At 36.9% G+C, this 27,835-nt stretch overlaps 1 protein-coding gene across 1 annotated transcript in view; it reads left to right on the forward strand.

Moving 5' to 3' along the window:
• CADPS2 (calcium dependent secretion activator 2) overlaps positions 1-27,835 on the forward strand; it is a 337,802-nt gene that overhangs the window by 265,910 nt on the left and 44,057 nt on the right. Inside the window, exons 17-20 of the mRNA XM_068400325.1 lie at positions 4,493-4,596; positions 8,234-8,390; positions 18,023-18,164; positions 26,624-26,779. Of these exons, the coding sequence (XP_068256426.1) occupies positions 4,493-4,596; positions 8,234-8,390; positions 18,023-18,164; positions 26,624-26,779 (559 nt within the window). The remainder of the gene's footprint in view (positions 1-4,492; positions 4,597-8,233; positions 8,391-18,022; positions 18,165-26,623; positions 26,780-27,835) is intronic.

A 27,835-nucleotide genomic window follows, 5' to 3' on the forward strand; every position in this document is an offset into this window, starting at 1 on the left:
CTGGAGACAGCTTAGCTCTCTTGAGTGTCTTGATCTGCGTATGCTTGTTTGAGAAAAGGAGGAAGGATGAAATATTGGATAGGTACCTCCTAGCTGCACTGTACTCATACCCGAGAAGGGGAATCACCTCTTTAATCAGCAGATTCCTGTGCTCAGCAGTGCCAGTGAGAAATTAAACACACATGTTTAACAGCTTACATGCTGGGGAGAAAAAGAAAGAGGTGAACTGTACATTTGTCTTCAAGGATAAACTCTCTTCTGCAAAGCAAGCTTAAGTTAGGTTTTAGACATACTGTTGTTAGGTTTTAGACATCCTGATGGGCTCGAGAAAGGAGGAATGGGGAGAAGTTCTCTGACCTGCGTGACACAGGAGGTCAGACTGAATCATCTGTCAGTCCCTTGTAGCCCTAGGCTCCATCAGTCCATGAAGCAGTCACCTTTTCATTTCAGTAGCGTTTTAGTCAGTTAACTTAGCCCATTTAACAATATTTTCTTCTCGGTACCGATGTGACTCACTGATAATGCGTACTTGAGAAAGCATCCAGTATTTGCAAAGCCTGGCTTGCTTTTTCGTTTTGACAGAATGTGAAGCTGAAAACAGGTGATTGATGGCTTTTTCTGTTTATTTTCTAAAAAAATGTCAAGCAGCATATTTACTGACTCGTCTCCTGCTGCAACTTGTTAGTTTGAGCAGTGTAAACACATCTTAACAACCCTTAGTAATTATGGAGAGAAAGACATCATGAATATAATGAAAACTGACAGCACGGATTTCCATTCCTGTAATTTTTTTTATACTTACAAAGACAAGCACAATATTTTGCTCAGTTGTTTTGGAGGTTCTAAAACTTCCAGATAACAGTTTATTGGTTCTCATATATCAACCATACTACTTGTTTGGTAAAAAAAAGTTAACATTTCATTCTTTTTCTCTTAAATTACTTCGTAGCCCCTTGTTTATACACTCGTGTAAATAGTGGTTATCCATAACATATATTCACTAGATTTTGGAAAGTGAAAGGTCCTTAGTTACAGAGAAGAAGTCTAGCTGATGTTATAACTTACAGATGGAAAACAAAGCTTTAGATGAAGCCTAAGCAAAATGTAGGGAAGCATGTACCATCCAAATGAAATTGCATGTATTGATTTATTCTGTGAATAAATAACAACAAAATTAGAGATTTGTCCAAGGATGCAGAGTGAGTGCAATTCGCTGCCACTTTTTCTTATCAATAAATCTTACAGGAACATAATGATTTTTAAAATATTGTCGAAAGCTGTATGAAGGATCAAGAGTAATTTGCGTGGTTTTAGCAAGTAATAAATAGTTTCGGAGTAAAGTAATAAATAGCATAGGGAATTTCATGCAAACTTGAAACTGGAGTTCATTGAGCCTAATCTGTCCCACATTTTTAGTCATTCCTACCATGAAATGTCATTCAGAAACTTGCCATACTCATCTCGAAGGGAAATTTACAGTTTCCGTTCTCTTGTTCCTCCTAAACACACTAATCCTATTGAAAAAACTATTCCTGAACATTAGTCCCATAATGATGGAAATCCTTGCAATTTACGCTTAAGTAATTTATCATGACTGATTTATTTTTATGCCAGCAGTATCCCTGATCATTAAGTATGTCTTCTCCTTCCCAAGTGTTCCCAGTGTGGGAACACTGTATTCCCACATTGCCTGTGCGGGAGCACTTCTGAACCCCTTTTTCATCCTTCATTTTATTAGGCTTATTATGCTTTTCAAACAAATAAACAAACACACAAAAAACCCAGACTCTCCATTCAATGCAATTTCTGATTGAAATTCAGAATTCTTATCCTTTCAATGCCATTTCTGATCAAAATTCATCACTTCAACACAGATGACCAGAACTGCATTTCCTTGGTGCCTTGCTCAATAGAATTAATACTTCCCTGAGACCATGTTTCTCTTCATCATGATCTCGTCACAGTGGTGGTTCAGGATAATCTCACAGTTAGCTAGTAAATCTGTGGTCTTTCTCGTGCTCTCCCTACTGATAATGATGCCTGTTCGATAGCCATTTTTAGGCTATCTTGGGGGCTCGTCCAGGATTTGAACAGAATCACAGAATGGTTAGGGTTGGAAGGGACCTCTGGAGATCACCTAGTCCAATCCCCTGCCTTGGGCTTGAGTTTATTCCAGGTGTGGAATAAGTGAACTTACTCCAATGCAAAAATGCAACATCAGATTCAGTATAATTATCAGAATTACTTTCTTACTAATTTAGAGGAGCCCTTCTAGGTTAGAATTCTTGAATAGTTTACAGCTTAGTTAGTTTCATTAGGAATGAATGCAATTATGAATGTAATTATTTTGTTGACTTGGTTAGTGGTAAGGTCTGTTAAGATCAGGTTGAATTTGTAATAAAATGGGTTGTTTATGCTGAAATCAGATGTGCCAGTCATACTCTGTATTAATATCACTGGTTTCTTCCTAACACTCATTAACATCAGTAATACTGATGGTGATGTATCAGCTGTGTGAATAGCACTTGCTGTATGTTCAGTGAGGGGAGGACACCAACCACTAGAGGAAACAGTTTCAGTCCAGGATAAGCATAGAAACCACTGTTTAAGTCTGAATCCAGTAGCAGTCTTAATACTACAACCTAAATAATAGAGGCTGGACCAATCCTTTCTAATCTTACTTGGCATAATACATTAATGTAGTAGTGGTTATATTAATATAATTTTTCTACAGTATCAGATTTGCAAATTCAGTACAGTGTTAATAACCGTGATCTTGACATTATGAATGTAGTTCTGTGTCCTGTCATGTTTTTTGTGCTTGGTCCATGTTCATATAATAAGTCTTTCTTGAGTTAGATTATGGTTTTGGGAATCATATTATTTCAACATGCCTGCTTATGTGGTCTATTTTAATAAGATTTGAAAAAGAATTTTTTAGTTACTTCATTAACTAATTTGCCTGATTTGTTTTTTGCATGAAAACGATGTGGTTTTGTAGTCACCTTTAAGTAGGTGTGTGCTGGAAGTTCTAATCCAATGTTTCTTCAAAAATTGCATTAAAGCTATGTATTTCATCAAGGTACTATGCATCAGTGTGTTAGTGATGAAGAGCTGGACAAGGTCACCTGCCTTTAACGTGTTTGAAAATTTTGACTTGCCAGAAATGTTATGTGTTAAAAATATTTAGGGCATGCAGTTTGATATTCTTACTGATACCAAGGAGATTCTGTAAGTGTTCTAATTAATCAGCTCATGTTCTATGTCATGATGAATGCATGAAGTGGGAAAGAAATGTCAGCAGAATTTTCTGCATATGAAGATGCATCTTCGTGTGATTTGCTATTCATGTGATCCATGAACATGTGCAGAAAATGAGAAAATAGGATTCCTGAGACACTCACTCACCTTATGTTATCAGCTTCATAAGTCCTCTGCAAACCTGGTTAATGTGACCATACTTTATATATGATTATATTGTACAATATCATTTCCATCCCATGGTTTACTCTTAGGGACAAGAGCTTTGTTAAGTCAACAAGCTCAGATAACTAATATTGAAGTTATTCCTAATGATACAAATTACGTAGTTGGTCAAATTACTTCCACTGATCAAACTACGATTGTAAAAAAATTCAGTTGGTCTCTTCCCTTATCTCCCATGGGATCTGGTCCTGTAATTTTTTTTTAGTTGAAAAGTGAACTGAGTTTAATTGCCCTGTAAGAATTTTAGTTACATTTGGTTTACCTTTGTTATTTGCTTTCTTTTTAAAGTCTGCTCTATAGAATGAGTGATCCTCATGTCATTTATAACTTTTGCATTTGTCCTTGTTTTCTTTTGTGTGGAGTTTTTAGTAGGCTGTTATAACATCTTTATTTTATAGCACTACTTTTCACTATGGTACTGAAAAGAATGGAGATTCACTCTTATTGCTGAACAGCAGGTAGAAAATTACTTATTTGAATAATTATTGTTTTGTACTTTTCTTATTTTTAAATACGCCTAAAATGCAATGTCTTGTTTAGATGAAACATTTGGCATTTTTGACTGCTGCAAAATGCATGAATCTTGCTGGTGATAGCAATGAGTCATCTAGCGAGAACGGCATTGTACTGACAGTACAATAGCAAAAAAGGTCTCTACTGTCTGCTGTGTTTGTATATCTGACCTTGAAGAGAATTAGAACTTGCTTGTTGCAGAAGTTGATCATCTAATACATTGATGCACCTGTTAGTTCTCACATATTAAATCTGATAATGTTTATAATGATGAGTGATTCTTTTGTGAATTAAATATTTTCTCTTTCTAGTGATCTGGACATTCAGCTGCATTTACTTGTATTAAATGATTGTCCTTAACACGTGAAATTGCTTATACTTCAGAAAATTGTAACTTTGCACCATTCCCATTCCTTTCTGACCTTGTTTTCTCTTACTGTTGAATCTTATTTGTAATTAAAGCAATTTTGGTTTGCATTTTATATTCATATAGAGGCCATGAACCAAGCAACACCTGCTAGAAAACTGGAAGAGGTTCTTCACCTTGCAGAACTCTGTATCGAAGTATTGCAGCAAAATGAAGAACATCATTCAGAGGTGAGGCCGTAACTGCATTTGCTGTACAGAACGATTTGTTCCTAGATTTTTTCTCCCCTGATGCGAAGCAATTCTGTCAAGAAACATTTTAGCTTTACTTTCTGACATATGTTTAAGGCAGTTCACATTTACAGAGGAATGATCGACTTGAGGCTTATGAAAAGTGAAGTGAAATAAAACTCTACTTGAATTCGCTTGAATGCACTGTAGGTTTAGAAATGAAAATTAAAGAGCATAAAATAGAGAAAGCATCTTTGTGCTGGAGGTGGTGAAATGGTATGGAAACCATTCATAGCCATATACAGTTGTTCCTTCCAACTTTTCACCTCTCATTCAAAATAGAAAGAAAATACAGCTGAATGCTAGTTTTCGTCATGCTATGTAGATCTTAATTTTAACATAAAAATAATGATGGGTATAATAATCACATTCACATTGCTCTTCTGTTGATTGGAAAAGTACTGCTTTTAAACTTGCACTTTTTTAAATGGCACTATAAGGTAGAAGAAATAAAACTGAACAATTTCATGTTTCTTACTCGCAAGTCTTTTGCTTCGTGTTACAGAAACCATAATATTTAGTATATTTAGAATTATGTCACCTTTTATATCAAGGAATTACAAAAATAAACTTGACCAGATACACACAATTGTAAATATTATTAACATTTAATTAATAAATACAGTTTTCCAAGGTTCAGGAAATTGTTTTTAAAATGTTCTCAAAAAACTTAATAAATATTTTGGGGGAAAATATGCAAAGGGATAAATATGATTTAGTATATATAGTTATAAATTTAATCATTCAAAACATCTGGTTTTATATCACACTATGGAATCTAGTTTTTAGCTTACATCTGTCATGTGTGAACTTGTTATAGATGTTTTATCTTACACTGAAGAAACAGCTGTTTCAATGATTTGAAATTAATTCCCTGGAGGTCCTGTTCTACACTACTGTTGCCACTATGTTTCTCTGTAATGATTACTTAATAAAGTGTATATATTGTTGTCTTTGTCTTTTGAGGACCTGCGTTACTGTAAGAATATTAGACTTCTGTGGAAAAGAACACAGAAGAAACAGATCATGTATGATTAAACATCTCTGTTCAAAGATTACTTTCCATACTACTTATTTGCAGTCAGAGATGTGATATTTTTCAGAAGGGTAAATACATTGCATGTGCCTTTAGAAAAATCAATTCAGCAAAAGTTTTCAGTCTAATCTAAGAGAGCTTGAAAAGAATAAAGATAATTTTAAGATTATTTTCCCCTTCCTTCATTCATGTAATAAATGTTCAATTTTACTGAAATTTATAGAGCATGCAGAATTTCAATATTAAAATATGTCTGAGAACAAGATCACAGAATTATACATTCCCTATTGAAAACTGAAGATTAAGTATGGTGACTTCACATGATAATGTTAAGTAAATGTTGTGTTTGATGGTGCAGTTGTCGAAAAGGATCAGTAATCTCTAAAATAGTATATCACAGTTTTTAATACTAATTTGTTTTTTTTTTAATTCATAACACTTCCAAATTTCTGGGATTCCCAAAGGGAAGAGAGGTATGTGATTCCTGATGATCTAAGCATTATTTTCCACAGTTTATAGCATGGAACTGTGCATTGAATGTGTAGAGTAAATTGTTCTGATGATTTCTGGTGTTGTATTGCCACATTTGTGTGTCTTTCTAGAATCTAAGAACTTCGGTCTTCCTTTAATCCGGTCAATGTTTTTGTTCTCTTAGAATTGTGTGTCACGAATTGCTAGTTGCCTTTAGCCTGTTTTCACAGTATCTATAATGACTGAAAAACTATCTTAGCTGTAGTATTTGTTTTTCTATTCTTCTTCCTTGCTGCCTAAGCAATGATGGGTAGTTCTTGAGAGGGTCAGAAGAATTTCTGTCTGGATTCAAAGTGTCATTTGCAAAGGGGAAGAAGACAGAAAGAAAATATGCTGGTTTTCTGGTTTTGGTTTTGCTTTGTTTTGAGTTTTTGGCAATATTTTCTGAAAAGAGTTTTGCTTGCCTAAAAGGGACACTTGCCAATGCCTGTATACATTTATTTCCTTCTTTCTTTATTTCTTTGCATTTAATTATTTTCTAGGGTAAGGAGTCTGTTACTTTAATGAGCTCCCATTTAGGCAGGATTTACTAACAAGAAACTTCATCCAGTTTGAGGAAAAAGACTCTATTTCTAACTCTTGCCAAAATTTTTGAAGCCTCATCTGTCCTTTTCACTATGGTGTCAATCAGCATCCTTCAATCCTCAACATGCAAAGTACTTTTTAGTAACAGCAGAGGATGCTCAGCATTTCTTTGAAACCTCTTGCCAATTCGTCTTTTCTCCATTTGCCCCATGTCAAAAAGAATTACAGACAGGCATCAGAAAGTCCAGGATGCAAAAAAATATTTGTACACCACTTTTCAGAATTTCTCTTTTGTTTGATGCCTTTCAGACCTGTGTACATAATTCTACATTACCTAGGATCTGCATTTCAGAAATGCAAGGGAGGATTTCTATGACTTTATTTGAAGTTGTGGGAACTAGGCACTTGTATAGATCAAGCTACATATGTCCCATGTTGGTAACTCAAAAATATTCAAACTGAGATATTCAAAATGAGGGGCTTAAGTTTGAAAGCAAAGACAATTTCTTACCTAGTATGTGTAGGTATTTCTCACTGTCAGGTGTTTTTGTTAACTCAACAAAACTCTCAGCAGTGTGTGATATTCATCCTATTTCATAAGATCACTTCACCATTCATCAATTCCAGGATCATACAGCTCCCTCTGATCCAATACTCAGCTTCAATTCTGACCTTTTAAAGCCTAGATTTAAGTGACAGTAAAAAGGTACAAGAGTTATATGTGAAGCTGTCTTTAACAGGGAGCTGGCTTTAGCTGCTGACACACAATTTGTCACAGATTTCATCTCTTCTTTTAAGCTAGATTACCTAAGAATCTATTTTTTTACCAAAGAAAACTGTGTATTCTAACATGTTGTTAAGTTACTTAAAATTAATATAGGCATTAGTGAATTTCTAAAGAAGTATTTATAGCATTGGTGGAAGGAAAACTGGATGCCTTCCTCAGGAGAAGCCGACATCTTTAAGATAAAAATAGTAATTAAAAAGCACTCTGTATCTATTTAAAAAACCCTTAGACTTTAAGGAATAAAATTTCACACTAAAACCATCCCTTCTGATTAACAAATGAGTGCAAACTGTATTCACAAGAATTTATTTGAAAAATAAATTAATCTGATTACATATAGCCTTAGAATTGAATGAAATCAAAAGAAGCATATACCGTAATTTTTCAAGGACGAGGCCTTCATTCTTTTCTTTGCTCTCTGGCAAAAAGAGTTGCAGGGATTTATACTCCTTTTTTGATTTTTGTTTGCTACATTTTTTTTCTAATTATATCATCTTTCCCAGCATAATCTATTTGATTTCTTGCGGTTTTGATGCAAGGTTTTATAAAATATTTTCACATTTTTCACTTAGCCTGTTCATCCTCCCCAAATGAGACAGGACATGAAGTGACATATCCGAATGTATTTTGCCATAGATACAACACATCTCTCTGCTTTCTGACTCGTGTTTAGTAATTCTATTTTGTCATGTTTGCAGGCGTTCGCTTGGTGGCCAGAATTACTGGCTGAGCATGCAGAGAAGTTTTTGTCTCTGTATTCTGTTGATATGGATTCAGCACTCGAGACACAACCGCAGGACTCCTGGGACAGCTTCCCACTTTTCCAGCTGCTGAATAATGCCCTCAGAAATGACAGTAAGATCTTAAGTTTTTTACTTTTTGTGTGCATAAGTTTTTTCAAATGTGCCCACACCTTAGAAACATGTTTCTAAATAATATAATTCTCAAAATAAAAGTGACAGTGCCTATGTTTATGATATATATCCTGGTGCTCCATTTCTTTGAAGTTGAACAGTTTCTCTCTATCCTTGCACCATTTCAGTCCTTATTCTGGCAATCCCTTAACCATTCGGTATTCACAAATTGCTCGGTTTTAAATCAATGATGTACAAGCAGCATAATATGTATTTGGTATTTCATATTTAATCTATACTGCTTAAATAAAATTGTAGTTAATATTTCCTTCTAAGGCTTCATGTAAACTACTTTCAGACTAGTTATGTCTATAAAGGTATTGTAGGCTTAGCATGAATGGAATAAGATACACACAACAAATCAGAGTGTTATTTTCACTTGGTGTATTGTTATATCATTATTTGAGTTGGACACCAAAATTTGAGATAGCCATATTATCTTTCTTTTATTCTCCTTTGAAGAGAGAAATTTTTTTTTATAGTAGTTAAGTGATGTCCTAGGCATGTTTTGTGTGAAAGTGATTTTAATAAAGGAATTAAGGTCATAACCAATGTAACCAAATAAAATTGATTAGGTATTAATTTAAAAACGTTGAATTGCACCTAACATTTTAAGACATCATAAAGAATAAAATATGTTATGTTTTATATGTTTACTCATATTCTATTTTTAAAAAATGAGAAAATTACCTACTGTTTTTTTAATTATTTTAGAGATCCAAATGCTGGTTTTATTGAATGATTCAATTATTATAAAATTTGATTTTTTTACTATAAATGCAAGAAATCATTTTTAACTCTTCCTGGAAAATTCATTTCATTTCTGTGGAAGTTCAATAGCTTTCAAGAATTTTAGCTTTGTGTATGGAAACTGCTTGACCGAAAGAATGGAAAATAGTATTCAAGAGCTTTTCTTCGAGGTTACACATATTGCAACCTATATTATTTATCATTGCATTATTGTTAACCTTAGCTGACAAGTGTTTATTGAAATATATAGGTCATCTCAGTATAGTACCTGTTGGCCACAGCAGCATATAATGAAACTAGCAAATGTGCAATTCACTGTAACACAGTGGATGATGAACTTCATGGAGGGAAAGGGACAAATGGACAGGGCCACTAAACTAAAGCGGAACCTTAAACAGGATTGTTGAAAGTCAGTGTTATTGCACCACAGTGGGTGTGGTCTAGGAGAGAATGAAAGAACATTAACATCCAGTCTTAGAGGTCTCTTTTCGTGCATTATGTTTCCATACCCTGTCATTTAGCAATGCATGAAATGCCATATTCCTGATGATTTCTTTTTCATGTGTCACGGTTTAAAGCTGGGCCAGTTATTAAACCTGTGGCAGATGCCCTCTGTTATCCCCCCCCCTCCCCCCAAAGGGAAAGGGAAAGGGAAAGGGAAAAGGGAGAGAGACTTCCGGGTTGGAAAGTTAAAACAGTTTTAATAAACTATAATAATGAAAAAGAGTATAATAATAATAATAGAAATAATCAAATATATACAAATATATATACAAAACCAAGATTGAGCTCCCCTGAAGTCAGCCACGTCACCACCGGCACTGCAGGGCAGGCTCCGGGAAGGCCCAGGCTGGGCCTAGCAACGGTCGAGAGCTGGATTCAGGGATGCACGGATCGGGATCGGGGGCAGCAGGAAAACAGACGGAGTCCTCCTTGGACACCGGCCATAGCAGAAAGGGGCGAGACCCTCGTGATCCCCCCCCTTTATACCAAGAATGACGTGTGTGGGATGGAATACCCTCGTTGGTCAATTTTGGGTCACCTGCCCTGTCTGCTCCCCACTGCAGCTGCAACCCCCCTTCGGCTCTTCACTTGTAAGCGGTGAGGAATTCAGCAGTGACCTTGGTTTCTCTAAGAATAAGTACAGCAAGAGCCTTACTGCACAACATCCCTACCAGTGCCTCAGCGATAACTACAAACTTCGGGCGTTATCAGTCTTGGAGGCAGACACTGTCTGCAAACATGCAGTTAGTTTCAGAAAGTGCAGTTACTTAGAGGAGACTTAGCTGAAAGCAAAAATCACTGAAAGGAAAATCGGCCTGGTTTAGGCCAAACCAGGACATCATGTTATCCTAGTGAAAGAAAATGCATCTGTTAGTGTTTCCCTTAGTTTGTTTTTAAGATATTCATGAAAGTTTCATCTGGCTCCTTAGTTGGACAAACTGCAACTACAGAAACGTATTAAAATTGCCATGCTGGTGGTAATTTAAGCTCAATTTAGAAGGCGGCTCAGAAGGAATTGTTCCATTTTGGTGCAGTTCTCATAAGAGAATTCTGCAAGGTGCAGTCTGCATTACTTTAAGTGGGTGTCTGATCATCTAAAATCCAGATTAAAAATCTGAAGCCTATATTCAAGTGTCTTTCCTACCATCTTACATTTTCAGTTTAGGAAGCACATCTCTAGTTGTGATGTTTTGTGCACTTAATTATTTGGTTTCTGAAAGCTGTGGAGGTATTTTACAGTAGTCTTATAAGAAGGATTTGTGGCACCGGTTTTAACTACATTATTGTGTCGTTTGTGTTCCTTTGCGCTTTGGTTCCAACCTGAGAGAAGTGATAGAAACAAACAAGGGTTGTCCTCACATAAAAGAGGTTGCTGGTAGGCTACTGATTTTTCTTTCCTTAAAAGATTAAATGGATAATAATGCTAAATGATTAAAACAGCCTTAGGAAAGACATTTTATGAAAACTTTTAGGTCAAAGCAATTATTAGAAAGATTATAACACCTTAACTGAAGGATACGAAAGGACTGCTGTATGAAATGTCACACCTGTATACCAGTTTCAGTAATTCCCTAATGGTAATAGATATAGTAAATGACAGTTTCTGGCAAGTGAAAGCCATCTGGAAAATTATACATTTTTTTTCCCCAGAACTATTGGAAAGCAACTGTGGAAATTAGTCACCTTTTAATCGGTGGATATGTCAGCAAGTGACCATTCTAATGAGAACTGATTCCCAAGTGGCACATACCTCAGTGCTTATTCTTTAATTAACAGCCTTTTCACCTTACAAGTGCATTAAAGCCATTAGAAAGAGCTCCCCATGCTTATATAATCAATTTTACAGTCTTCCAAACTGAAATAAATAATTCTGGCTTTACCCTAAGTAAAAACCTTTTCCTGAAAACTATCAATCACCTTTATAAAGATAGATTTAGAAAAAAAAATCTAAAAAGGGAAAAACTGGAATGTGGTCTCATGAGGATAAAAAGGCTAGTGTTAATAATTAACAAGGAGAGTGAAGTGGAGTAAATTAGCCATAATAGAGCCCACAGTGACTGGCAAAGTCACCTCTCATTATCAAAAAACTCATTAGGAAATGAAGAGGTGGAAATCCCACTGGGTTATTCTCAGTCTCTGGCTATATCAGAGATTACTTTTCAGATTTCTTTCAAATGAAGAACTGTTAGGTCACCATATTGCATATTAGGTTAATCTTCAGTGAAATTTGGAGGACTGACACCTGCGTGTTATTCTATCTCAAGAGCTTTAAATGAGCTCTAAATCTTGGATGCAGGAGTCAGTTTTCACATAAACCTGACATGAGCGGACTCCTAACAATAAAGAAACAATCCAACATTTACAGCATTAAAAGAAACTTACATGTAAGACTATTTGTATAACTATGTCACTAAAATATAATATCAGAAAGACTATGAGATAATGAAAATGCATAGTCTTTGCTATTCAAATAATATCAAATGTCTTGTATTACATAGTATACAAAACATTGTACAAAATTCAAGCCAAATACTTCAAAGCCAATATTCATTTAACAATGAGAAAAAAATGCATTTTCCAATACAGTGTATAACTTTTCATGAAGTAAAATGGGGGAGGAGAGGGGAGTCCTGACTGAAGCTTCACATTTCTGTTATGAAGGCCTCCATTTTGAGTCACTTTAAACTTCTCCATTTTTTTCTGACCTTATTCCACACCAATTAAGAGTTCCTCAGTAAGTTCATCAGTGATTGCTTTCCTGTTAAGTCTAACTGAAGAACTACTTAAAAAAAATGGATGGAGGAGTACGATCTTCCTATCCTATAAAATATTTCAGCTTTTCTGACAAGAGCTAACAAATAACAAAAAGTGATTTAAAAAATGACATTTAGTGTGGAGATGAGTAATAGATTGTAGATAAATTTGTTGTGATTTTTCAAAATGTAAAGGTTTGGAAAAAATATTGTGTCTGCTTTTATAGTATACGTTTTAATGATCTCCAAAGTTTCATACACAATTATTCCTGACTGTGTAAAGCTTTACAGATTGTACAGCGATAACAGTACCCAATATCTCTCTATGATAACGAAATTATTTTTTCCAGAATTGGATATACATAGAGGGATGAAGTACATGGTTGTCCCAGGATTGTGTCTTGTTTTCTGTAATGACCGTGTAACTTTTTGTCCACAGAGCCTATAAATTACGTTATGAAGGGGCCTGCTCTAGAGGGCAATCTACTTTCTGTAGTTTGATTATTCAGATTAATCAAGTTTTTAGTGCCTCAGGACAGACATATATTAATTCCTCTTCATTTAAGACGGTGTCAGAGAGATGTTTTAGTGGTATATGCCTGGTTACATGAAGTGCCTATGTATTTGGCTTATTTTAGAGGTTTTTCAATTGTATATTCAATATTCTGCTCCTTTCCTTGCCAAGTTTGCTTTCCAGGTGTCACTTACTGACACTAGGTACTGTGCTGTTGCTCAGCATTATTGCATTACTACATCGGCACAAATCAGTCAAAACTAGGAGTATTATAAAGTTACCTCATAATCTTCGTTTTCCGTCAAGTATTACTCAGTGAAATGTCTGTGTACCTGCTCTAACTCAGCCATGGTACACCCGTAGACGGTCTGATGAAGCTGATTTAGAAAAATCAGGATGTTGAGTGTTAGCCTCTTGAAAGCCATTGCTATTATCATGACTATTGATTTCAAACAGGAATTCTTGGATATGTTTTTTCCACTATTGCTGTTGCTAGTAGCAGAGTGGCAAACACCGCCAAAGACAGCATCACCTTCCTGTACATCACTTTTGTACTAGAATTTATGTATAACATCATAGCCCCTATCTTCAGCTACAGGGTGGAGACAGAAAACAATTTGTGTTTAAGGTAATCAGGGCAAACTTTATACCCACACCAATGCCTCTCATCAAACCTTACACTTCTCATTAAATGTAGTGGGAAACTTTTCTTAGATCAGGGACTTACGAGTTTTGCTCAGTCCTATTAGGAGCTGGTTTGAAATCATAACCTGCCTTCAGATAAGAGCTACATGTTTTGGTTACTGATACTGAGAGCTAACTCAGGCTGCGTTATTGCTTACCAGAATATCCAATAACTTTTTTGACTGAATGGGAGTATTAGGCACAAGAAATTTGTGCAATAAGCTGTTCATGTCGCTCTGTCTTGTAAAGATGAAATAAATTTTTAGCTTGCTTCTACATAGTACATCTCTAAATTCACTTTTAAAGTGTGTCTTGTATGTAAAAATACACAACAATTTGTATATAAGCTGAGACAATTGCAATTTTCACCACAATTTAAGTAACTGATTAATAAATGCTCTGTGGAGACAGAATGTAATATAAACAGGAAATGAATGGAAATATAAACTTTCTTTTTACAGGTTATTTGGTGATTTTCAACTGCCACGAATAGAATATGGAGCCCCAAGGAAATTTCCTTCTTGAAATTTACTGGGTTTGTTTTAGATTTAAAAATATGCCAGAAAATCCAAGTGGTGCCTTCCTGAGAATCCTATGGAGAGCAGGATAATTATAGACTGTCTGCCAAAGTGCTAATTTTGTCAGTGGAAAAGAGACTTGTGTTAACCTGTGTCATTCTTCCTTTCCTTTGATTCTGCAGAAGCTCTTAAGGACAGCGTAACACGCTGACTCCAGGATAACTCCTAAGCTGTGCCTGTATAAGTAAAAGCAAAACAAGACTCACAGCTTCTGTTGTACACAAGCACAGTAGATCATTTTCCTGCTATTAGAGGAGAAACCTAATTGCAGTGCTGCATTATTAGACTGTACTTTTCATCTCTGGTCTTTTCTTGTCATATTTTAATATATTTCAGCTACGTAATATATAAAAATTGCATGACTTCCATCTTCAACTTCAGTATTTAAAGATTTTTTCATCTGGGGATCTGTTTCCGTTTCTATAATCCGTTTTCCGTTAATATTGTCTATGCATTAGCTTGCCCTGGCATAGGCTTTTATTTTGATGTTGTTTGTGTGAATATGAGGTGGCTCATATGAAGAGGATGTGGGGTGTCTATATTGACAAGACAATGGAGAATTAAGCTACATAGCTTTGAAGACAAGTGGTAGTTGAGGGATTTGAAGTGTGGCATTTCCTCAAGGATCACTTGTTTCCCATCTGCTTTGATGCACGGGTGGTACCTTTTGGCACGATCAATTCTAATCATAGGGTAGAGTGCCATGAGTCTGCTGATGATACTCAGATACATCACTTACCCCTGTGCTCTTGAGTTTTTTCCCTACCCTGCAGTAATCCTTGACGGAGATCTCCAGATGAGTAAAGCAAAGCTGCCACGTCCTCAGCCCTGGGAAAACAGAATGCTCACCGAGTTGTTGATCTGAGACAGTGCTCTCGTGTGTGTGCCCACATACAGAGGGATCTCTGTGGAGGTGCAGTCATAGTAAGAGTCTTGGCATTATTTTGGGAAGTTTCACTTCCCTGCAAAGACCGGTGTCAGGATGTTAGGAAAATGATTCAGCTTTTTAAGTTGAACAGTTTTTATTGCCCGTGACTTCTTTAAATTTCATTCTGACTATGGAATAACAAGAGTCACCCTCCTTCCCATGAGGCTTTATTACTGTAATTCCCAGAGTAGGGCTTGTAGCAGAGAATTTCTGCAGTGTGCTCAGAAAACACTAAACTATCAGCTCATCCGTTTGAGTAACTGTGGTGATTGCCTGATTAATGCCAGTCTTCACTGATTCCCTATAAAGCAGCAATATTGACTTAATTGACACAGTAGTATTCTTGGTTTGAGCTCAAAGTTGCCTTGAAAAATCAGCCTAATATATAGCTTGATACCAGCCACCTTTTGTTTCTCAAACAGCTGTTTCATCAGCTGTTTACTGTGAAAACCTTTGTGTTAATATCCAAATCCTTCTCAGTTGTTATTGTTGCTGGTCACAGATGCTGCATTTTTAAGATATATAAATACAGGAAAAAGAACACTGTTTTGAGTGCCTGATGTATAAATAATTATGCCAGAACTAGCTAGTTAACAAGTAGTTCTATGAGCAGTGTAAATAATGGAGCATGTTTGTAATGGACTCATAGGTGCTCCCAAGGGTGGATTCTCGAGTGTTTAATAAGAGATGAGCCTATGCCGCTGCCTTTTTCTCAGTGGAAACCCTAATAATCTCTGCCTGCTACCTAGCTGCCTGTTTTCATGAAACTTCATACATCTATCATCTCCACCCCTGTGTGTGATATGGTTGAAATTAGCAAAAAGTTTCAAAATTCTGAGCAAGAGAGAAAGAGGTGAACAAAATCATAGAGAGCTAATCGCATTAGTATTGTCTCCTTAGGTAAAAGTGATTGATACATAATTTCCCATTACTCTACAAGGATGTTTTCAAGAAAATAGTTCTTGCTTTCATATCATTGTATTTAAGGAAAAAAAAATACTATTACTGTCCAGACATTCAGCAACAAAGGCACTTCCTTGCCATACAAGTAGCAATAGGGAGCTGAAACTTGATGACAGATTTTCACCATAGTCTCCATCTCTCCCCTGTTCAGTTTGTGGCAGACGTCATTCAGGAATGGAAGGCAAAGGAGTATCTGGAAGCTACAGAAATTATTTTTATACGTTATACATGAAGTTCTATCAGTAGTGGAACAAGAGGGATTGTAATTTTATGAGATGGTTTCCAGGGTTTTGAGCCCTGTGATCCAGCCTTTTCTTCTTAGGAAAAGGAAGAAGCGTCCTCAAAATGCACTTGTGGTACTCATCCAAATCAAATGAGAAGCCTGGATGCAGGAATAGGTGGTAGGAGAAACCCACAAGAGAATTTAAAACAACAGAATATGGGTAGGAGAAAAGGAGGGCTACCAACATCATGAAAATTTCTCTCTGTGGCTCAGCTTGCCTGTGTGGTTTCCATGTACACATGGGAATATTCTTATAGATCCTAATAATAGTGCTGGATTAATGGGTGAACACAGCCACATTCAAAACATGAAATTGATATACTCCCTTGGTGGAACAGGACATTAGTGTGCTAAGAGTTAGGAATTGCTAAGAGAACTTTTCAGGGAGTAGAGGGACAACCAGTGGTGGTGGCTAACTAATTTTCAGGTTTTAAGCATCTTCAGTTTGCATTGTGTATACAGTTTTTCATGCAGTAAATCCCATCTGTGAAGCACGTAATTTTCTGCTGCTTGTAGCTACTTTACTTTTCTTGGGTAATATGCTTCATGCTTATAGTGTGCTCACCAATCGACTCCATTTCTTTCAAAAAGCAAGAGAATATCTCTAGGTGTGTTACATGTTGTCAGCTTTCCTAAGTGCTTTGGGCAACTAGTTTTCAGGACTTCGTTTAAATAGTTATAAATCTGCAATTACTCTAAAGTTTGAGATAATTGCACCAGAGAATTAGCAAACTTTCCGAAGGGAAGCATAGAGTTAGCGCCCTTTAAAATTTTGCAAGACAGTTGAGAGGGCAGAAGAGAGGCAAGCTTGGCTGCTGAGGCTGAGTTTCACATGAACACAGGCTGGCTGGGAGGTACTTTTGTTCACGGGGGTCTTGATGAGGTTTGTGCACATGTCAGGATGGGAAAAGCTGGGATTCTGGTGGTGAGCTCTGGCCTTTCAGACTTTTATGTATGGACATCCATAGGCATACCAAGACATGTTTTTTGTTCAAGAGCTCATTGAATGTCCTGTGTAGCTGTAGGCAATGGTGCAGGACTTTGCCAGCTCCTGAGGACACAGAGCAGATGGGTAAACTGTTCTTATTCCCCCAAACACTCATATGTCACATGTTGCCTTCTTGCATTAAGTAATCTGGAGGAAATGTTGTATACCTCTATATTTTTGCACATAGCCTAGTGAGGCTGGAATGTTTTACTGTAACCTTTGTTTTTTTTAGCATAAGTAGAATAAAAATAGTTGAATGACGTTCAAATACTGTTTCTTTGGTTTGTTTTTTTTTGTTCTGTCTTGGTGTCTAAATATTGAACAAAATTGCTAAGGCTTAAATTCAGCAAAGTATGCTATTAATTTTAAGAAGATGCAAAAGCCTTCTGGTTCAACAAAGAACTTCAGTATGTGCCTAATTTTTGTTACAGTGACAGTTTAAAATATACTGCAGCATCCTCATGGAGTACTTAATTTATCTTTTATGAACTGTATTTCCTAGACAGACAAGCCGGATCTTGTTCTTAAAATGCTTTTGTGTACTAAAACATTTTAAGAAATACTTTTTTTTATAGGAAAATAGAGAAAGGGATGGCATTTTTTATTTGTGTTTTGTTTGTTTTTAAAGCATTTTTGTGCAATGGAAAGTTTCACAAGCACTTGCAAGAAATTTTTGTTCCCATGGTCGTCCGCTACATCGATCTCATGGAATCATCAATTGCCCAGTCCATTCACAGAGGTCTTGAACAAGAGTCATGGCAACCTGTCAAGTAAGTGCATTCTACAAGATCTGAGCAAAGCACCTGCCTATAGCTTTCTGCCTAATCAGGTGTTCTTCCCCATTGTCCTCTAAATATTCTTTTTTTTATTGCGTTCCTACATTGTTTATTTCTTCACAGGAGCATCAGCAACAGTCTTCCTAATGTAGCTCTTCCAAAAGTTCCAAGTTTGCCTCTTAATCTTCCACAAGTACCTAGCTTTACTACACCAACCTGGATGACTTCTTTGTATGACTCCACGTGTGTATTCTTCAATAACCTTCTGACTGTATGTCAGCTCTGCATGGCCTTGCTAGTGTTCTGTGTAGCTGTATTTGGATTGCATGGTGTTTATGACCTCTTAGTTGGAAATTATTGTTCCTTGGGAGTGAGCCAAGCATGGACTGCTAGTGAGTTGCGCTTTCTAGTGCATTAAAACGTAGCAGTCTTAAACCTGGTAACTTACAAAATCAACTTGGCAAAGGTCTGTCATAGTATGAATGGTGTTTAATACCCTAAACAACCTAATGACTCTTCTGAATTTATAAGCAGTGGGGATTTTTCATTTTAGATCATGGTTTTGTAAAGTGAGGCAGCCCATCAGATTTTTGCATGAGTTTGATTAACTCATTGTATATTGGTTCTGAAAATCATTGATTGCAAATATTGTCATTAGATTAAATATCCATGTTACATAAAAATAGTAAAAGGTTAATAAGAATATAATTACATCCATTTCTTTGTCTGTTTGAAAAAATATGTATTTCTTTTTGGTTTCTCCCCAACACTTCAGTGCTCTTTTCTTAAAAAAAAAATAGAGCAGACGAGCCCTGTTCTGTGGGAATATTCCCATAGTTACAGGCCAAATTTCTGTGTGAGGACACATTCATATACATTAGAGAAAGGCTCAAGAAGAACCTTATTTTAGCTAAAGTTGTGTTAGGAAGGGATGAATGTGAAAGACTTCAAAAAACACACATTCAAGATGCAAAGCTTGATAATATGAATTCAAGCCAAGTATTGTCTTCTCAAGTTTTGTGACAGACTTAAACACTCCTAACAAGCACTCAGATCAATTACTGCAAGAGTTCATAGAATCATAGAATCTTAGAATACCAGGTTAGAAGGGACCTCAAAGATCATCCAGTCCAACCTTTCTTGGCAAAAGCACAATCTAGACAAGATGGCCCAGCACCCTGTCCAGCTGAATCTTAAAAGTGTCCAATGTTGGAGAATCCACCACTTCCCTGGGGAGATTATTCCAATGGCTGATTGTTCTCATTGTGAAAAATTTTCCTCTTGTGTCCAACGGGAATCCCCCAGGATTAACTTGTACCGATTACCCCTCATCTTTTCCATGTGACTCCTTGTAAAAAGGGAGTTGATTGTGCTCTGCCAGACTTCTGGCACTTGTCTGCTGAGTATTATGATTGTTGTTCTGCTTCTACTAATTCCCCTAAAAGTTGACAAAATTCCTCTTAATCCTTGGCTTTGGTACCTTTTGTGTTTACAATAATAATGCTAGGTTTCTCCTGATGTGCTTATGCAAGTCGTTTCAGCTTTGAATACAAACTAATTGGTCTTCTGCTACTCAGCTCCTTTCTGTTATTCCCCAACTATCAAGGGTTACTTTTTTTTTAAAGAATAGCTTTCAGAGTTAAGAGTTGCTATAATCTTAGATGGGATCTTCTTACAGTCTGTATTCTAGCAGCCCCATCCAGTAAAAATACCTTGTACGTATTAAAATTCATGTATTTTGCATATTGAATTTATAACTAACTGTCACGGTTTAAAGCTGGGCCGGCTATTAAACCTGTGGCAGATGCTCTCTGTTAACCCTCCCTGCCCCTCCCTCCGAAAGGAAAGGAAAAGGGAAAAGAGAGAGAGACTTACGGGTTGGAAAGTTAAAACGGTTTTAATAAATTATAATAATGAAAAAAAAAGTATAATAATAATATTGGAATAATCAAATATATACAAATATATACAAAATCAAGATCGAGCTCCCCCGATGTCAGCCACATCACCACCGGCACTGCAGGGCAGGCTCCAGGAAGGCCCAGGCTGGGCCCAGCGACGGTCAAGAGCTGAATTCAGGGATGCACGGATCGGGATCGGGGGCAGCAGGAAAACAGACGGAGTCCTCCCTGGACACCGGCCATAGCAGAAAGAGAGCAAGACCCTCGTGATCCCCCCGCTTTATACTGAGAATGACGTGTATGGGATGGAATACCTTCATTGGTCAGTTTTGGGTCACCCGCCCTGTCCGCTTCTCCCTGCAGGTGCGACCCCCCTTCGGCTCTTCACTAGTAAGCGGTGAGGAATTTAGCAGTGACCTTGGTTTCTCTAAGAATAAGTACAGCAAGAGCCTTTCTGCATAACATCCCTACCGGTGCCTCAGCGATAACTACAAACTCCGAGCATTACCAGTGCTAGAAGCAGACACTGTCTGCAAAACATGCAGCTAGTTTCAGAAAGTGCAGTTACTTAGAAGAGGCTTAGCTGAAAGTAAAAATCACTGAAAGGAAAATTGGCCTGGTTTAGGCCAAACCAGGACACTAACATATAATAAATATGGGTTCTAGTTGGGGGATTATAGTGATAGATCTTTTCTAAATGAAGGTTTTGGTGTAGCAATAAATTCCTAGACTGTATTGTCAAAAAATGTGCGAGTATAGTGAAATTCAGCCATCGGCTCATCCTCCTTGCACATCTTCTGGTATTAAGGTTCATGGTGTGTATGGCAAAGTATGTATAACATCCTAAACTAACCAGTGAGGTTTTCAAAGTGTTCAGTGAACACTGAGGTTGACATGTGCTGTAAGCACCTGCCAGCAGTAGCTGTCGCTCTGCTGCTTCTCAAGAGAAGTGAGGACGAGTGGTGTCCCCACTGCAGTGCGGCCTTTGTAAGGCCATCATCCGCTTTCAGCCACCCCACACAGCGTCTGAGAAGAGGTCTGCCAAGATGCTGGCTCTGTTTTAGGCACTTCTTCATGTTCTTTTTCCCTAAACATAGAGCTTTAAAGTTGTATTTTATAAAATGTGTATAAATTAACATTCAAGATTGCAGGTAGAATTAAGTTACCTTTGTAATACTGTGGAATTTAGGTAGTATTTTAAGAATCAGCCTACCTACATCCTACTGAAGAGCAAGTAACTTCTTGGAATGGCCATGTATTGTATTTAGATCAAAAAATAAAAGTAAAGGCACTGCAAGCCAGCTATTCCTCCTCCCAAGCTAATGAGTTTCCTCTTTGCTGCTGATTATGGTTTTTCAGCTTCCAGCAGAGGAAGCACTTAGGAACATCATTACCTCATTTTCAGTTGTTTTGGCTTAACCTTTTATTATTGGGCATTGGAAAGGGAGATATGAAAAGGGGAAAGTGTTATGAGTAGTAGTCTGTTTTTCTTGATTGGTCTCAGGAGAGGACAACTCAGAGGACACCTTGGCTAGACATGCAGAGCACTGTGGATTACTGTTCCATTTGGCTAAAGACAACATCCTGAACGAGCAAAAAAGTTTGAATATTCTGTAAAAGTCTCTAATTAGCCAGAATGAGGGGGTTTTTCCTTACTTATTCATTAATTCAAATGTACTACTTTAAATTCCATTTTCATTCCATTTCATATTTTAAATTTAATTTCTCCACCTCTTCTGGACCTGGCTTTTAAGTTAATTTGTGAATGTTTTCAATTGTTTATGGTTTAATTTATATATTGTTATTTTCAGTGCAGGCATGACATAGATTCACTGACCAAAAATATTGTAGATACAGACCTGAGGTTGTCTGATGCTATCTGGTGCTGGTCTAGAACATCAGGTTCAGCAAAACTCAGGGATGAGGAAAAATGGAATAAGGTACATGCTTGCAGGAGAATAGTCCTGTCTTGTCTTCCAACCAGAACAGGCAATGTCAAAGGAAATGTGTCAGCTATATTCTTCCTGCTATGACTCAGCTATAAGGAGTGACAAGAGGGACTGGCTGGAGCAGTCGCAGTGCTCTGATTGTGACATGAAGGGATCTGGTCTGAATGTGTCTGAGCTCTCGTGCTGGACCTCTCTGTGTGTTTGTGCAGGCTGAATAAGTCAGGAGGCCACATTTCAGCGCTGTTTTGGGGAGTTGAATCTGTAGTGCCACATATGTTTCAGTTGTAGTGCTTGCCTCCAGTAAAGCGGTAGGAGGCCATGGTCTGCATTTTTAAGGATGGGTATTTAAAAGTATAGCCATAGGACTGATGGAATAGTGAAATTTAGCTGATCTACTTCCCGTGCCATAAGGAGTTTTGAATATAGCTAGTTTCTATTGAGCGCTCTGGAAGACAAATGTATATTGTGGGCCAAATTTCTTCTCTTCCAAAAATACTAATATGCAGAAAGAAGGAAGACTGAAGAAACATATTTTGTTTGCTTGATCCTAAGGTTGCCTCACTCTTGAAGTAAGTAAGAGGAACCGTGACGTAACTCTGTCCCTAATATCTTTGAGGGACTGTACACAAGCTGTGACTTGCCAAAGTTCTGCTCCATCCATCCCCCTCATCTGGTGGTGGAAAATAGAGAGATGGGGCTCAGCGCCATTGACTCTGTAATTGTTGAAAATCCTTTTCTGTTGAAGAAATTCTCAGTTTACTGTCTGAGCCCTGAATATGTGTCATGAGGCAGCATAAAGGAAGTAAAGCTGGACCTCACAAGCTGGGGGCTCACAAAGGACGTTGAGCTGGTGCCCTATTTTGTAAACAGTCCTCACAAAACATTAATAGGTAGTAACTCAGTAATAACCTTAAAAAAAAAGATAATTGCAGTGATTTATAAAATCACCATCATTGCCCTTGGTAAGTTCTACATGAATGGAAGCCAGCTGCTTTTGAATCTTGTGGTTGATTGAGAATGTCCTTAGATATTTAATATTTCTCCTATATTTTCATATCCCAAGCTACCCTATGGAGTTTCACTTCTAGGCAATAAATATGTTCTACATCTACTCTGGATCATGTGCTGATCTTGCAGCCAGTGTGCTTTATTAGTGGACTGTTTGATTAATTGCTACTGCTTAGGTAGCTGGCAAGCCTAGGGGGAAGCTGACTCTCTCAGCTGTCACTATATAAGTGAATTACTTAGGAGACTGTATGCAACTCCTAAGTTCAATATTCTGCAGGGTCTTGGAGAAACATTATGTATTGGACCCTTTTTTTGTTGTGTTCAGTATGATGCAAGGCATAAAGCCATAAAATAATTTAGATTAAAATGGACCTCTGGAGACACCTGATCCACTCTCCCAATCAAAGTGTGACCAAATACAAAGTTAAATCGCCATTAAAAAAAAAAAGGATGGGCATAATATTTGCCTCTTTTAATCATTCAAAACCTCTTACTGCCATGACCTGATTAAAAAGAATGGACAACTAGATAGTATCTTTTGCACAAAGAACTACTGCTGAAAGCTTAAGTTTTGACCAGCAGAACAGTGGAGTTTGTGCTTAATTTTAAAAATATAGAAAATATAGATAACTATATTGAATATAGCTTTTAAAGAAAGAGTACCAGTTCCGTTTCCTGGTAGAGCAATATTATTTCATTCATTGGATTGAAGTAGCTTTACCATGCATGTTCAAATAAAAACTTTTCAATAGCCAAGAATGGGTCCTGTCCCTTCACAAAAAAAATGGTTCTGGAATTATGGATGTAGATTCAAATGCTTTGGTGGTTTGATTCGAATGCAGGGATTCCTCCTGCTGACAGGAGGAGGTAAAAACTGAGTTTGGCTCTCCTTCATGTTGCACTTTATGCAGTATTAAACCCTGAATCTACCAGTTCCTAGTAGAGAAAGCAAATCTATAGACTGTATAACCACTTCAGGGTATTGAGGTATGTGCTGACAATTAATACTGTTTCTAAGGCTTTTACTGAAGAAGGGCCAGGAAAAATCCTAAAATCCAAATAAAACAAGTAGGTAGTACAAATAGCAGTAACAAGGTGATTGAAATCACAATTTTCTGCAGCATTTAACAAACAAATTAGACGTTTGTGTCTGGATGTGTGAACTAGGAACAAATAGTTTCTGTTGTAGCACTTCATTTCCTTCCCCATCTTATTAGTATAATATGTTAGTCCAATTCAAATGTCATTGGACAATGCTGAATAAAAAATTGAAGAATGGAAGCTCAAAATGATATGAAAAGAGAATGAATGAATTAGTGTTTCTCACAGAATTAATTAGTGTTTCATGAACCTGTGTCTATTATTACATTTATTATAATTGTGAAACTTTATTTTGTGGTCTAATGAAACCAAATTAAGTGGCTACGAGGGAGTGAACGTGCATAGGAGTACATTGCTGTTATTGAGAGCACATTAGTCCTCCTGAGTCCTAAAGAATTTCAGTTGGAATTCCGTTAGGCAAAAAAGGAAAAACTATGGAAGAATAAAAAATGGTTAAATTATACAATCTGATGATGAAAAATGGTAGTTCTGTTTCTTGAGAAAGTATGTTTATTTTCTAGAAAATATGTGTTCTTATCAACTGTAATATACATACTGAGATTGTCCCCATTTCTGTCCCTATATAATTTGTCTTCTTTTAACTTAGTCATCTCAAAAATTGACTTAGTCACTTTTGAGTCAAATAATGTATATAACGTAGCATCTACAACTTCACTCACTGCCGATGTACGCAGCAGATGTAATGAAATCTTCAATGTTTGCTTATCATATAACTTAAGAAACAGTCTAACAGGATTATAAACTTTCTGAGAAGTTTTGGTGGTTTGTTATTTCTATTTCTTAACTAAATTTGCTTATTTAAACTTAGGGATGCTCCCTGTTCAGGTTCAACCTTAACAGGTAACGTCCCTATGCAAGCTGTAACCTTAGCAGTCCCATGGGCCTTTTTCCCATTTCTGCTGTTTTCTTTCAGGAGCACAATACAATGTAAAACTACTGTTTAAAATAAGTGGGGGAAATATGCATGATATCAAAAAGCCTGTCTAAAACTGTGGAATATCCTGCTACGCATAGTGAAGATACCAAAATTTGCACCATTTAAAACCAAAGCCAAAGTCAGGGTCGGTTGCTCAGAGCCAGCCTTTTCCTTAGGTAGGCACCCCCGCTCCCAGCTTGTCACCCGCTGTCCAGCCCTTGCTGGCTGCCCCCTTTGCCTGGCCTGACAGCCCCTTTCAGCACTGAGATGGCATTGCAAAAGACAGCAACGGCTCTGAAGCCATGGTAGCGTTAAGGCAGTGGGGCAAGAGGGCAGTTGGGTGGCTCTGGAAGGTGGTGGGATGCTGTGAGACTGAAGCAGTGTTCCTGCTGCATCTGTAATGCTTTTTCAGAGCCCTGAACATGGGCTGTGCTTTGCTTCACTTCGCTGCCCGCTGTCTTGGCTAACCTGGTGTGAACCAGTGGTGGTGCTACTGTCTGAGGGGTTCATTGGGTGGTCAGATATTAGAGATGCTTTTTATTTTTTCATCTGTTTTTTAATCTGACCCTGCTTTGTCCTGAGCACACTTAGCACTCGCTGACTCCTTCCATGAGAGCTGGGGTCACTTAACACTTTGATAATTATGTTCTTTTGTCATGAGGCAGAAAAAAGAAAATGGCAGTAGTGACATATTTGAACTATTTGGATCTGAATTGGGACTGTCAGGCTAAGTTTTGGTTGCTTGTGTCACTAACGTCCTGGAATGCCGTGCTGTGTAGTGTAACTGTCCTTAAACAATAACCCAGGCATTGCAATAAAACGCATCATGAAAATGTAATTAATCTGTGATGACAGTGGAAGTGTAACTGCAGTTACTGCTAAGATTAGCCTTCAATTGTTGTATCTTATCACAAGCAAATATCTTTAAATTTAGCAATTGGTTCAAGGTGGAAGAACTTTAAAACTACGTGAACAATCTGAGATGACATAGAGAATAGTTTCTGTTCTCTTTTTTCCACCAGGATCTGACGTTATTCCCTCAGTTAGAATTAATGAGCATTTATCAAGGGACTATTTGTCTGAGTATCTCTTCTACAATATTACTACTAGCATCCTCGTTTCTTTGGTAGGCTTATCTACCAGAGTTATGAAGGCAAGAAAACATATATGCAAAGTCTTCACAGTTTTGAAAAGGTCCTTACTAATTAATAATTCCTGTCCCCTTTATTTTTCCTGTCTTGATCTGAAATTTGAGCTACTTCATTTTCCATGTTCCCCAACATCCCATCTGTCTCCCTAGCCTGTCATATTTCTCAGCTAACAGATGAGAAAACTTTACTTTTTTTCACCCTAGTGGGATTTATTTTAAATTTTCCGTGACCATTTTCACATTCTTGGAATAAGAGCAACTGTGCTATGAGATACAACGAAGTGAAGGAGGATGATGGTGTGATAAGGAAATCGTATTACCTTAGATAATCCTGTGGCAACTGGGATAGACATCCATACATTTATCTTCTTTTTCTTGGGGACTTTGTTTTGTTTCATTTCTTATAGCAATGGCTCAGCTACATCAGAAGATCTTTTCTGGAAACTGGATGCTCTGCAGATGTTTGTTTTTGATCTTCACTGGCCAGAACCAGAATTTGCCCACCATTTAGAGCAGAGACTTAAACTCATGGCCACTGACATGATAGAAGCCTGCGTTAAAAGGTACAGTTGAAATTGTTGATTAAAAATTGGGAGAGATTTGTAAATTAACATAGGAACAGCCATACTGACTCTCAGAGGTACATCTGTACCAGAATCCTGTCATAGGAATCAGGGCAACTGTAAAGAGATCATGACTTGTGTGTATTTCCCAGCATCTGGCAGTCAGCAGTTGGCAACATCTAGGAAATACCAAGGAGAATTTTTACGTATGTTGTGAATAGACCCTTGGAAGTAAATAAACCAAATCTCTTTTTCTATTCCATATTTGAGGCAAATATTAACAAATCTCAGAATTCTGCTAGAAGGAATCCTTTTTCTTTTTGTACATTTCCCTTCTCCATTACTATATTATTCTTTATATTCAGTTAATAATGCTACTTAATTTGTCATTAGAGTACTGTCTCTAAGAAATATATTACAAACTGAAGAGTATACAGCATTTCTGCATTTATACAATAAACAAAAGAAGGCTATCTGTAAGTCATCCAACTGAAACGAAGTTTTTTATTGCCAAGCTTCTGGAAATTATGAAAATATAGTGTTGTTTTTTTCTTGAACTGTGTCTTATAATTATGGGTATATTCTTTTGAATTAAGATAGGTGATCTAAAAAGATCTCTGCCATTGCTTTCAGTACATATTGTTGAGTTTAGAAGAAATTTCTGTATGTGTAGAAGGTTTACAGGGATCTCCTGTTAGGTGCTTCAGAATCCATGATCCCACATACAGAGAAAGCTTAGTGTGGATACATAAAAATACTGATTTTTAAAAAAATAAATAAAAGAGTGGGGAAGAAATAAAGAAACAAAAAAAGTTTGTAGACAATTTAATAGTGTCAATCAGAAAATATACAATATTGATAAGGAAGGCCAAAGAAACAGAGAAGCTTTAATGTCCACTAAGGTTAAATCTGATAACATAGTATTTTATTATTTTCTGTTAAACGTAGTAGGAACAAGGAAAACCTCAGACTTTGTATCTGAGCCTGTTGCTAGAGCTACAGTGATGAAATCATGGTAAAAAAGGCAGAAGCATTTCACAAATGTGTCTATTTGAT

The sequence above is a fragment of the Nyctibius grandis genome, chromosome 5, assembly GCF_013368605.1.
Source record: "Nyctibius grandis isolate bNycGra1 chromosome 5, bNycGra1.pri, whole genome shotgun sequence".
Classification (NCBI taxonomy): Eukaryota; Metazoa; Chordata; class Aves; order Nyctibiiformes; family Nyctibiidae; genus Nyctibius; species Nyctibius grandis.